This window comes from Schistosoma haematobium, chromosome 2 (genome assembly GCF_000699445.3).
Source record: "Schistosoma haematobium chromosome 2, whole genome shotgun sequence".
In the NCBI taxonomy this organism is placed as follows: domain Eukaryota; kingdom Metazoa; phylum Platyhelminthes; class Trematoda; order Strigeidida; family Schistosomatidae; genus Schistosoma; species Schistosoma haematobium.
In genome coordinates, this window is record NC_067197.1 from 45,202,773 (window position 1) to 45,215,276 (window position 12,504).

A 12,504-nucleotide genomic window follows, 5' to 3' on the forward strand; every position below is an offset into this window, starting at 1 on the left:
ATCCAAATCGAAGCAGAGGGTTTTCTTAGGGGGCTCACACTCTAAGCCTTGGCATATTTTAAAAAGCTGTTCTACTGTGATTCATTATATCCATATACTTTCATTATGTATTAACATGTATTAACCTAATTGTTAGTGAATTATACATTTGTCATTCAGTTATATATTGTAAGTGACAGATTTCTATGCAAATAATGGTTTCCAACTATAATGTATCATTTTCACACAGTGGATTCATAAGATTTTATACTATAAGATGATGGAATTATACCAATAAAAGAGATGTATTGTCCTTGTTCTCTAATCGTCTATTGTAATAAAGAGGATAGAAGATTATCAGGATCGATAGATTTAATTTTTATCACTAGGGTTTATTATGGTTCATTTACATACTCGTCTTTTATGATTATTTTAAGGTTAAAATGTTAAAATCAGTTTGCTATGCTTTTTTATTCAATCAAATATAAAGAGAAAAGATTTAAAAATTGTTGTTAATTCAATAAGGTAATCGTTGAATTCACAAGTTAGTTGAAGCTAGATCACTGTGGAAAACTTGGATGCATTGGACGGTCGTTTCGTTCTAATATGGAAATCCTCGGCAATTCACATCCATGATCCCGCCTCATGGGATTCGAACCCAGGACGATGGTGCAATTTCGTTGATTGGTTTTAGTTGGATATTAACACCATTGGATGCTGGCTAGCTGAATGGTCTAGAGGTTAAGCGTTCGCACACGGGATCGATAGGTCCTGGGTTCGAATTTCACGAGGCGTGATCGTGGATGCACACTTCTGAGGAGTTCTATACTAAGACGAAACGGTCGTTCAGTGATTCTAGGTTTTTCATATTGGTCTAGCTTCAATTGATTCATGAATTCAATTATAAAATGGCTAAAATCTCCACAAAACCGCTTCTGATAACAATCATCGTATGCCCACTAGTGACTGGTTTCAAGAGGTATTTCCTGAAGTTCTAGTGAGAAGCAGTGACCAGTGGAGTTTCAACCTGGTCTGATGTGAGATGGTAACTCACTGATGACAATGGTGGATGTGTCGCTCAATTTCGTTGATTGGTTGATGTTGTACATTAACACCATTGGATACCGGCTAGTTTATCAGTCTAGTGGTTGAGCGTTCGCACACGAGATCGATAGGTTCTGGGTGTCGGATTTCACGAGGCGAGATCGTGGATGCATACTGCTGAGGAGTCCTATACCAGGACGAAACAACCGTCCAGTGCTTCCAGGTTTTCCATGGTGGTTTAGCTTCAATTAACTCATGATCTCAACTATTAGATTAAATAATTATCTTTAATATAATTGTAATCTAATAAAGTAATGATATTTGCATTTTTAATCATGTTTTTCCAAAGAATTATCTATTTTCTTTTCTTTTAGGTAACACCAGTGATAACAATACAGTAGAATTGGATCACACTAACAATTCAACTCAATTAATAACAGTCATTAATAATGACTTATCAAAACAATCAATTCATATTGATTTCAATTCTGATATTTGTTCTTATACTTCTTTATCATCACAATTACAACACTTATCATCACAATCAAATCCTTTACAATCATATAATTCATTATCTGATGATAATACTACTAATATTACTGATAGTAGTACTATTCATCGGATAATGTCACCAAAAGAATCTTCTTCACTTTTAAATATTACGTCATGTACTACTACTACTACTACTACTACTACTACTACTACTACTAATAATAATAATAATAATAATAATAATAATATAATACATCATGACGGTAATATTGATTCTATTCGAGTTCGGAATAATTCATCAAAAATATTTACACAATGTCTATCAGATAGTGAATCTGATGAATATATAGACTTAGATACTGTTGATGATATAACATGGTCTACAAAGGATAATAATAAAAATAAGAATAATAATATAAAGAATAAGAAAAAGAAGAAGGAATCAATAATTATGAATGATCATCCTTCTGAATTAACAATAATAATAAATAATAATAATAATCCTACCATAAAACAGATCCCTCAATTATCGAATAATGAAAGTATACGGAATGATTATATACAATTAAATGAATCTATCTCTTCGCATGAAACTAGTCCATTACATAACAATAATAATAATAATAATAATAATAATAATAATAATAATAATAATAATAGTAGAATTATGGAATCAGATGATTATTGTTGGATATGTCATAAACCGGGTGAAGTGAGTATTTCTCTATAATAGTTATTTGTTTTGTTTATATGATTGATAGATAACCTAGTAATTAAAATACTTAATTGAAGCTAGATCATGAAAAATCTGGAAGTATTGGACGAATATTTCAAACTTAGTATAAGAATATTTATTAGTGTGCATTTATGATCCCGGCTCACGAGATAATGAATCCAAGATCTATCAGTTTCAAGCGCAAACGCTTAACCTCTAGATCATTGAGTTAGAGTGGCATCCAACAATGTTAATGTTTAACTTCAATTAATTTACGAAGTTGTGCCACCATCCAGGAAATTCACTTGTTTTATTTGGTGAAGACGCTAACAAAATGCAGACTCTTCTGACCACGCTAAGTAACAATGCAACCATGTTTGGGATACGATTCTCCCTCTCGAAATGCAAAATGTTGTTTCAGGATTGGGTTGCATCGACACCCGAACTAATGATAGGGAGTGAAGTAGTGGAGCGTGTCGATCGCTTTACTTATCTTGGAAGTCTCATCAGCCCTTGTGGTCTAGTGTGTGACGAAATCGCGACACGGATACAGAAGGCTCGACTAGCTTTTGCCAACTTGCGTCATTTATAGCGTAGGCGAGATATCCGTCTATCAACCAAAGGACGAGTTTACTGCTCAGCAGTTCGTTCCGTCCTACTTTATGGCAGTGAAACGTGGCCGGTAAGAGTAGAGGATATTCGTAGGTTACTAGTATTCGATCTTAGGCGTCTTCGAAGCGTTGCTTGTATATCCTGGTATCACGGAGTAAGTAATGCAGTTGTTAGGAAACGGTTACTAGGTAAGGTTGGCGTATCGATTGATGAAGTAGTGAAGCTTCATCAGTTGTGACGGCTTGAACATGTTGTCATGACTTGTGACCGCCGATTAGAGAGCAGTGACTTATCGATCGGACCAATGATGCGTAAACCCATATGAGCCGTCTAGAGTCCTGATTGGTACTGCTTCCTGCCTAGCCCAGCCAGTCAAGTCCAGAACACCAACCCAAGCCTCTGCGATATGAATCATTATATTTCAAACATACTGAGTGTAGATACCAATCAAACAAACCACAACGTAACAATAAAATACGAAACAACATTTGCACAAGAATTAGCCAGATGTGGCTGTGAATGAAGGATGGAGTGACTAATAGACAGGGAATAATTCAAGAATGGAAAATCGTACAATAACAGTTCATAGGTTAAAATACAGCTTATGATAAGAGAGATATGAATATGAATAGTTTAATTACATAACAATTTTTCGATAAAAATATACGTATAGTATTGGTCCACAAATGGATCCAAAATATTACCATTCATTATTCTTGTCGGGACATAACACATGTGTTACGTATGACTAAGCACCGACTGCCTCGACGTGTGGTGTTTTATGGTGTAGGAGTAGGTTGGAAGAGAGCTAGAGGTGGCCAAACCAAAACGTGGCACAAATCCACTAAGTCACTGACAAGCGGACTGAGCCATATTGGTAGGTGTAAACTACCTGATTGGGATCCGCGAGATGATAGCAACCGATGGTTAGAGACGTTGAATGACACATGGCTCAAAATCGTTTGCGATGGCTCAGGTGCATCCACTCTTTGTGTTCTCTCAAATTCTAATCTTCTGAATTCTTCATGTTCCCTTTTTTTCTCTTTCGAAATTTTTTTACTGGATTATACTTCTTGAATAATATCTTCAAAGCTAAATGTTTCCGATTACTGCTTATACTTTTACTACCTCTATCACTATGGGATTTGAATCGACAACTGCATCTTTATGCTTATGTAGTACGGCAACTTGAACTGATGTACATACTTACGTATGTATAAAGTTCTACGTTGTTACTGAGTGACTGACTGACTGTCCACCATTGTCATCAGTGAGTTACTATCTCACAACTGACCCAGTTGAACTCCACTAGTCACAACTTCTCACTAGAACTCATGAATTCAACGAATAAATTACTATAATATCCACAAAATCTCTCTCTCATTATAAAACATTTGACTTTTAAAGTACTAAACGTCAGTTTTAAACGGCATTAAACAGTTTGATTTTTCTGCAGACAAGTACCAGCATCACTAACCGTTACATACTGAATGTATGTCTTAAAGCCTATTATATATAAATAGTCATCATCTGTCTTTTCTGTAACGAAGTATCAATTTGTAACGTTTAATGATTTGTTCTTCTTTGGGCTGAAATGAGAAACCGAGCTTCGGACCTGCGATTCACAGTGATTAAAAAATTAAGTCGTAAATTGCGCTTTGACTGCAATCTATACATTTCACAGGGTGGATATAGTATCTCTAAACAATTGAGTTTGGATTTAAGGGTTTACATTTCCATTCAGCTTGTATTTATAAATCCAACTGATATCGTTGTTGAGTTACTGCTGCACACTCACTCTCAACATCGCTTACCTTATTCACGCTACAGCTACGTAGTCTCCAGTAAACATACGCTACCAATTCACTTCAGCTGACGAACTATTGAATTCTGTTCTTAAATTATTCAAAGTATATACTCCTTAAAAATGTCAACTTACTAAAAATATAATCTTGTTTGATTAACTTCTGTTCGAGTGAAGTCAAAACACTAATTGAGATAAAATAATATGAATTCACTTTATTTCATGGTTTCTTATCAGTTGCCTACAACCATTGATGTGTATGAATGTGTAACATTGAGGCATGACAATGTGGAATAATTGACATTGATGACAGAAAGAATTAAAATAACAAAGATTACTACTAATACCTATTTATATTTATTTATTTATTTGAATACATAAATAGTGGTACAAAGGGGTAGCAAATACATATGCACCACACAAATCTCATTTTATTTGTGTGTGGGCTGTGATACTGTCAGGGTGCCTAGATCGAAGCAGGTGGTTTTCTTAGGGAGCCACACCCGAGCCTTCGACCTAAAGGTCTGATCCACAAGGCAGTAGAGCATCGTAAGGAGATGCATACCCATGGTAGCCAGTGACCAATGATTGGTTTATACGCCATTTGTTCCTTCAGTATACTAGAGCCCATGTGCACCATTGGTTTAAAAGTAGGGTTTTTCAACTCCCCTAGGTGGACTCTTCGTGTCTACTAAACCGGTCAAAGCGCCGTACATTCGCTTTTTGTCCTCTCAATTTCGTAAACAACACCCCTGGTAGGAGAAGGCAGTGTGTAGGACTTTCCTCTCAGAGGCTATACATGGGTAGCTATGTGAGAGCATTTCGTGAGGGAGACCGGACTCTCCCCACTCTCGGCCGTACCAGAGCACTTGGTGGATAAATCTTACGCTGTTTATCTATCTATATATCTGAGAATAAACAAATATGAGGTCATTTGGTGATGTGATTCAATAAAAAGAGACATAGAGTGAGGCGAAACAGTGATTAAATGAAGTCCGAGGGGACTGTGTTTTTATGTCTGTTGATAATTTTGAAGAATTGGGAGAATATCAATGATATATCCGGTATCAGTTGAATCCTGAACAATTACACTGTTTACAGCCAATACAACTTTCAGTCTCCAATTCTTTGGAACGTACTCGGTGACGCAAACACTGACTCTTCTCTCAATACTTTCAATGTACATGTTTCAGCACGTACATGTAAGTTGACAAAAGACGGCTTGTCGATTTTTGTTTGGGGAAGTATCTCGTTTCATATAAAATGTTCAATTTTACTTTACGATAAACAATCTTCATTTCAGCACTTATTCTATAGTTAACTATTTCAGTAATTTCATCTTTGAATTTTCTGTTTGTTGATTATGACCCACTTTGTTTGAAGTTTTAGAGAGTGTGAAATTCCAACAGGATCATATTTTACGTTCCTTATTGTTATTGTTAAACGTTACTTAGTGATTATTCCATATCATAGAGATTTATCCATTATCTCATTTTTTCTCTCTCTCTTTCTCAAATTCCTCTGATTTACTTAGGTTGTTATATGTAGTTATTGTCCAAGAGTGTTTCATGCAACTTGTTTATGTGCAACAGATTTTCCAGATATATGGCTTTGTCCTGAATGTCAAGATGTTATGTTAGCTGAATGTTCATTGTATCAATTAGAATCATGGTGTAATATTACCGAAGATCAATTAAAACGAATGTTATTCTTTCTTTTGGATCGATTATCTAGACAATCTTGGGTAGGATTTCTATCCTTTTTTTAACTCTTCTATGTGTGAACGCACTCATTTTATCATTATTTTTTGTAACTTGACTACTTAATTCATGACTAGAACTCGTCTCATTGCATAAAACGTTCAGTTGCATATCTTTTTATAAACTAGATACTTTATTTATTTTGTTTATTTATTTACACCCATAAATATTGGTACAAAGTGGTACCAAATACATATGCACCACACTAGTTACTTGATTTGTGTGTGGGCTGTGATACTGTCAGGGTGCCTAGATCGAAGCAGGTGGTTTTCTTAGGGGGCCACACCCGGAGCCTTTAACCTTCATGTCTAATCCACAAGGTAGTAGAGCAACGTAAAGAGATGCAGTTCCATGGTAACCGGTGGCTAACAATTGGTTCATACACCATTTGTTCCTTTAGGATCCTGGAGCCCATGTGCACGATTGGTTTGGAATGAGGGTTTCCCAACTCCCCTATGTGGATCGTCGTTCTACCTAAATGTCATGTATTCAAATCTAGTCTTATATTTTTTCACTATTTGGGCAATTGGACAATGTACATGAGATTTAATATAGTTTAATCCATAAATTCTCACCATGTTGCCAAGTTCAATTGGTTCGTATCTGTTGTCATGAATGAATGTTACACCCTCTGTTTATCAAAACATGTTTTGGCATTCAAAAAGGCTATAAGTAATGCATATGTATGATAACTACATGATTATTACGGGAATTTATATCGTATATTTGAGCAATATTAAAGTTTGTTAAAAGTTGAGGAACTTATTTAGAATAACTCTTTAACATTTACTGCTGTCATGCTAAGACGTAGCAAAGTTATTAACTTGGATGGTCATTATTTCAAAAGCTGCTTTCTTTCCACCCTACTAAGTGTGGGGTTCAAGTGAATGTACTCAATAAATTGACTTTCCTATCCTGTCACACGAAACTTTTTCTAAAACCAATTATCAGTTGGTGAGTTCACCGACTCGCTTCCTCTGTCATATACTTAAAGATATCGGCAAGTAGTAACAACCTGCCTAACTACAAGGACAATGTTCCATCTTGCTTATCTAATTTTCTCATTTTCATTTGTCCAATTTTGTATTATCATATGTTCTTGTAAATACTATCGCTTTTATCTCCTTCTAAGCTCTACTTGTTTTTATTTGATCAACAATTTATCGATTTTCATCAATATATATATCACCTATACATCGTTCGTGCATATTATTCCATCAATTAGTCATTCATCATCAATATAGGATTTGGCGGTAATATGTATTATTTTAAGTTGTCACACATCACATCCGCATAGTAAGAGAGGAATCTAACAAGTTCAAAAACACAAAACAGAAAATATCTTCAACTGCAATGGAAATCTAAATATTACAGGTACAGACTCAAAGGAACAAATGAGATTGAAGAATGAAATGTATGGAATGACATCAAACTCAATGGAACGGTGCCATTGTGACCGAGTTCTCTCTTTTTCATCTAATATCCTTGATCATAAGTTGCAACTGGTTCGAACTTTACATTCTATTCAGTTATGTGAAAAAAGAGAGGAATATACTCCTTGGTTATTTAAGATCATATCATTTGATAATGTTAATAGTTTAGCAAATCGTAGTGTGGGTCCAGTTAATCCTCATTGACTGCACTATATATATTACTTTGAACAAACGTACATGTTTAAACATATGGACTCACTGATGACTATCTTCGAGAGGAGAGTTTCAGAGATAGGCCTCGACCAGAGAAGTTAAACCGTGTTTATGGTGAAGCTATCTGCCGAAGGTAATTGAAGATTGCCACACAGTATCGTACATTGATCACCATTGCTTCCCGGCTCACTGCACTTGAAGTTAAACGTTCGCGGGCGAGATCGATAGTCATGTGTCTGCGTGGTTGTTGTAAGCGATAGTAGGGATATGTTGTGTGGCATGGCTCAAAATCGATTGCGATGGCACTAATACTTTCACTCTTTACCTTCCCTTAGATCTTAAGTTTTAAAATTATCCTATAATTTTTATTCTATGAATTCTTCTTGAATTGTATTATCTGTACCTAATCTTTTCTATTACTGATACTGTGTTCATCTCTACTTCTTTGAGATTCGTCTTGGTGATTTCATCTCATTGTAGTGGCAACTTTAACCAATCCGCATATGTACTAGTTTAAACGTTGCTTATGTTTAACTGATTGGCATTTATCGGATTCTATATTACTCCGCTTCATGGACCAAAGTGTGTAAAACATTGTTCGAATCTGTGTCCTAGTTGTGCTCAACTAAGCCACCGTTCTTGTCAAATAATATACCCAAACTATAAGAAATAAAATTTGGAAATTTTCAATACGTTGATAAATATTTCATAACTACATTCAAAAAAGTTGGAATGATGGTAGAAATGGACAGATCAGAACATTTTTCTAGTCATGATTTCATTGGCTATTAGCTTGAGCCATATCTGTAGCTACGGAGTTCCTGAAGTGTAATACTCGTTTTAGACGTTGTATATTAGTACTACTTACTACTTAAACATGCTCCCCGTCTTGAGACACTTGTCGCCTACCAGAGATCTCCACGCACCTTTGTCCTCGGCTCTCCTTTCCAGTTATTACCAAGCGCTATTCATTCATTTGGCCTAACTCTTCTCCTTTAGCACTTAGAGTCCCAGGTTAGGGCTTGGCTTGTAGGATAGTTTAGTGGTTTCCCCACATTGCATTCTGTACATCACCACCATTTCCTAATCTCAACTGGCAGCTGGTTTGTTCTCTCCCGGGGTGGGATACTGCTGATGGTCTCTTGTCACTGGGTTTGAAGTACTTTGGGTAGATAATAGTTTATAAACATCTCTACTGTTCCGGAGATTGTAGTTGTAGTTCTCCGAGTTTCACCTCTGTGCAATAGAACTGTTTGAAAGTTTATTGGGAAAACCCTGACTCTGATGACAGTTCTTTGCAGTTCCATATACTCTTCAATCGTATGAATGCTCTCCTTTTTATCGGTCCGTGCCTTCATATCTTCCTTGTTTATAGACAATGTTGTCCAGGAACGTAAAAGCTTCCACTTCGTTCAAAGCTTCACCATTAAGTGTGATTTGGTTGGTGTACGCATTGTTGTATTTGAGGATCTTACTTTTCTATTGCGTATGTTGAGGTCTAATGCTACTACACTCAACTGTCTTCATCTGCATTTGTTGGTGTGTATGCGATAGGAGAGTAAGGTTTTCTGTGAAGTGCAAATCGTCTAATGACATCCAAGCTGTCTTCTGCATTCTGTGCTTCCCTTAGTATATGGAGGTCTACATGATCCAATCAATCACCAAAAGAATGAAGAGAGGTTAGTATAGGCAGTCTCATTAGCATTAGTCCTCATTCGTAATGCATCGATGAGTTATCCTTCATCCACGACTTTGGAGCCAAGTCCCCCATAAGAGTTCCATATAATGGTGATAATCTCAGGTTATCTATAATATCGAAGAAGATTCTACGCGTTGTTTCTATGTTTCCTGTCAAATGCTTTCTCGTAGTCAAGTATGTTGATGTATGATGATGGGTCCCATTCAACTGGGTCCTCAACAATGATTCATAGTATCCCGATATGGTCTATATACTATCGATCCTTACGAAATCCAGCCTGTTGATTTCGAATCTTTCATTCGGTTGAACAACACCGGTAAAAACGTTGCTTGGTACTGACGGTAGCGTGATCCCTTTGTAGTTCTCACAATTACTGTGATTCTTTCTTTGGTACCTTGATGAGGTATTCCTCATCTTATTAGTACTTGTCCTACCCCACCTAATTCTTCTGAAGAGAACATGGAACATATTTGCAGTTACATCTATATGTGACTTCAATGCTTCAGATGGTATGCCTTCTTGACTTATTGTTTTCTCAATTTGATATGATCGTTGATGGGGTAACATCTACAGGAAGATCCATAGGTACTGCTTCGATTTCCGGTGGGTTCAGTGAGGCTGATATGTTCAAGGACTCTTCAAAGTGTTCTACCTACGTGTTCTGCTGTTCTGGAGACTCAGTGATTGATTTGCCTTCTTCATTCTTGACTTATCGCTCTGGTTTACCGCATTCCCCTGGTAGTTTCCTCGTTGTATCGTATAGTTGTTTCATACTGACTTTTCTTACGGTATTTTCCACTGTCGTTGTTATGTCTTCGACGTATTTCTACTGGTGGGGTCTAATGCTCCTCCTCACTCCGTTGTTTGCGTCTGTGTATTCGACCCGTGCCCTTATTTCCTCTGCTTTTCTTCAGCTGTTTTTGACAGTTGTTCTTTTGTTCTTCATGTTTTAGCTCTTGCTCAGGGTATCAATTAAGATCCACTCTTTATTCTGGTTCTCCATGTGTTCCAGTACCTCCTGGAATGTTGAAGCTAGTGCTTCTTCATGCCCTTTTTGGGTTGGTCTTCATAGTGGTTTCCTCCTCTTTGAGTAGATCTTGTAAGGCTTGGAATCTGTTACTGAGAGCTATTTTGAATTCACCGCGTTTTTTATGATCTCGAAACAAAACTGTATTAGACCTTTGTAATGCTGTTTTCCCAGTTATCCAGTGCTTCTTTAGCTTCAATTTAATCCCGGTCAGCATCAGGTGGTGATCTGAAGCTATATCAGCTTTTCTCTTTATCCTCACATCCTTCATGGAATTTCCTCATTTTTTTTCATGCAAATGTGATCGATCTGGTTCTCTTTAGTGTAGCTCGGTGAAACCTATGAGGCTTTATTTATGCGCTTGTAAGGGAAAATGGTGCCAACTTTGACCGTGTTGAAAGTTCATAGATTTTCCAGTCTTTCACGATTCTTGTTCTATTTTCCCAGTCCATATCGCCACATGATGCGTTCGTACCATGTGCTGTCCATACCGATCTCGACATCCAGGTTCCCCGCCAAGATAACCAGGTCTTTTCTGAAGCATTCCCCCCTGATAGTCTGCAGCCTCTCATAAAACTGACCATCATCGTCTTCATCGCCATTGTAGATGGATGCGTAGCACTGGATAACATTCATTATAATCCCCTCTTTTTAAGGATGTTTTGATGGTTTTTGATCCATGAGATTCTCATCCTATTAGTGCTTTATGTGCTTCTTTGAACTGCATCAATGCAACCTCCTGTGTGTGCGAAGCATTTTATTCTTTATTATCGGAGTACAGAAGACCCTCTTCCAGATCTAATCTTTTCTGTCTAGCTTTTATCTAGTTGTTTCTACTTATTCCAAGAGCCAATGGGTTATATCTTTTCGTTTCTGAAGCTTTTTGAACGAACTTCTCGGTCTTCTACATTTTGTGGACATTCCACGTACCGATGTCAGTTTTTCTTCTGTTTGCCAGAACGACGATCGGCCCCATTAGTTCCGAGGAATCCTGAATTTTAAAACGCGTCATATAACCCCTCTAAATATAAACCATTTAGATTTCAAAGAAGAGTTTAAATGAATAATATGATCTTGTCTGGTAAGCGCATTCAACAAGGGCTTTTCTACGGGATAGGACTATTAATCCTAATTTTAACCCACCCCATTTACCTGGGCTTGAAACCGGTGATTATCCCTGAACAGCTTCAGGCAGAGTTTTCTAGTTGATTTTCTTATAGAATATTAAGTTTTATTTCTCAGTGTTTATTAACTATCATTGAACATTGCTAATTGTTATCATCTCAACTTCTACATGCTCACTTAATACAGTCACTTATTTATTAGATACACCAATGAAGAGATCCACCCATACTATATGACAATAATAACCGTTTCATCTGTATTTATTTATTGAATCCAATTTGTACTAGATATCTAACAGATGGCAGCGTGCTTTGGAACTATAGAGACTGTTTTACTTTCAGAAGTCAAAGTTACTAGGATATATTCAATGAAACACGTAGATACTTATCCTTCTATCTTTTCATTCTATATTCTTTTGGATAAACATACAAACTGTTGTATCCAATTGATGACATATGTTGAATATTTGTCTTACTTCGTTTATTATATTGAGCCAGGGAAGTCCTGCTTACTGCCTTCTCGCGGCGGGGGTATTGTTTACGAAATTGAGAGGACGAAAAGCGAATGTACGGCGCTTTAACCGGTTTAGTGGCCACGAAGA

The 12,504-nt window shown here is 36.6% G+C and overlaps 1 protein-coding gene across 2 annotated transcripts in view; it reads left to right on the forward strand.

Moving 5' to 3' along the window:
• The window catches only part of ZMYND8_1 (Protein kinase C-binding protein 1), a 65,006-nt gene that overhangs the window by 12,626 nt on the left and 39,876 nt on the right, over positions 1-12,504 (forward strand). For both annotated transcript variants that reach the window (XM_051215350.1, XM_051215351.1), the window contains 2 exons: positions 1,398-2,227; positions 6,181-6,390. Coding sequence is in view for 1 of the 2 variants with exons in the window: in XM_051215351.1 (XP_051068564.1) it covers positions 1,398-2,227; positions 6,181-6,390 (1,040 nt within the window). In the remaining variant the exon portion in view is untranslated. The remainder of the gene's footprint in view (positions 1-1,397; positions 2,228-6,180; positions 6,391-12,504) is intronic.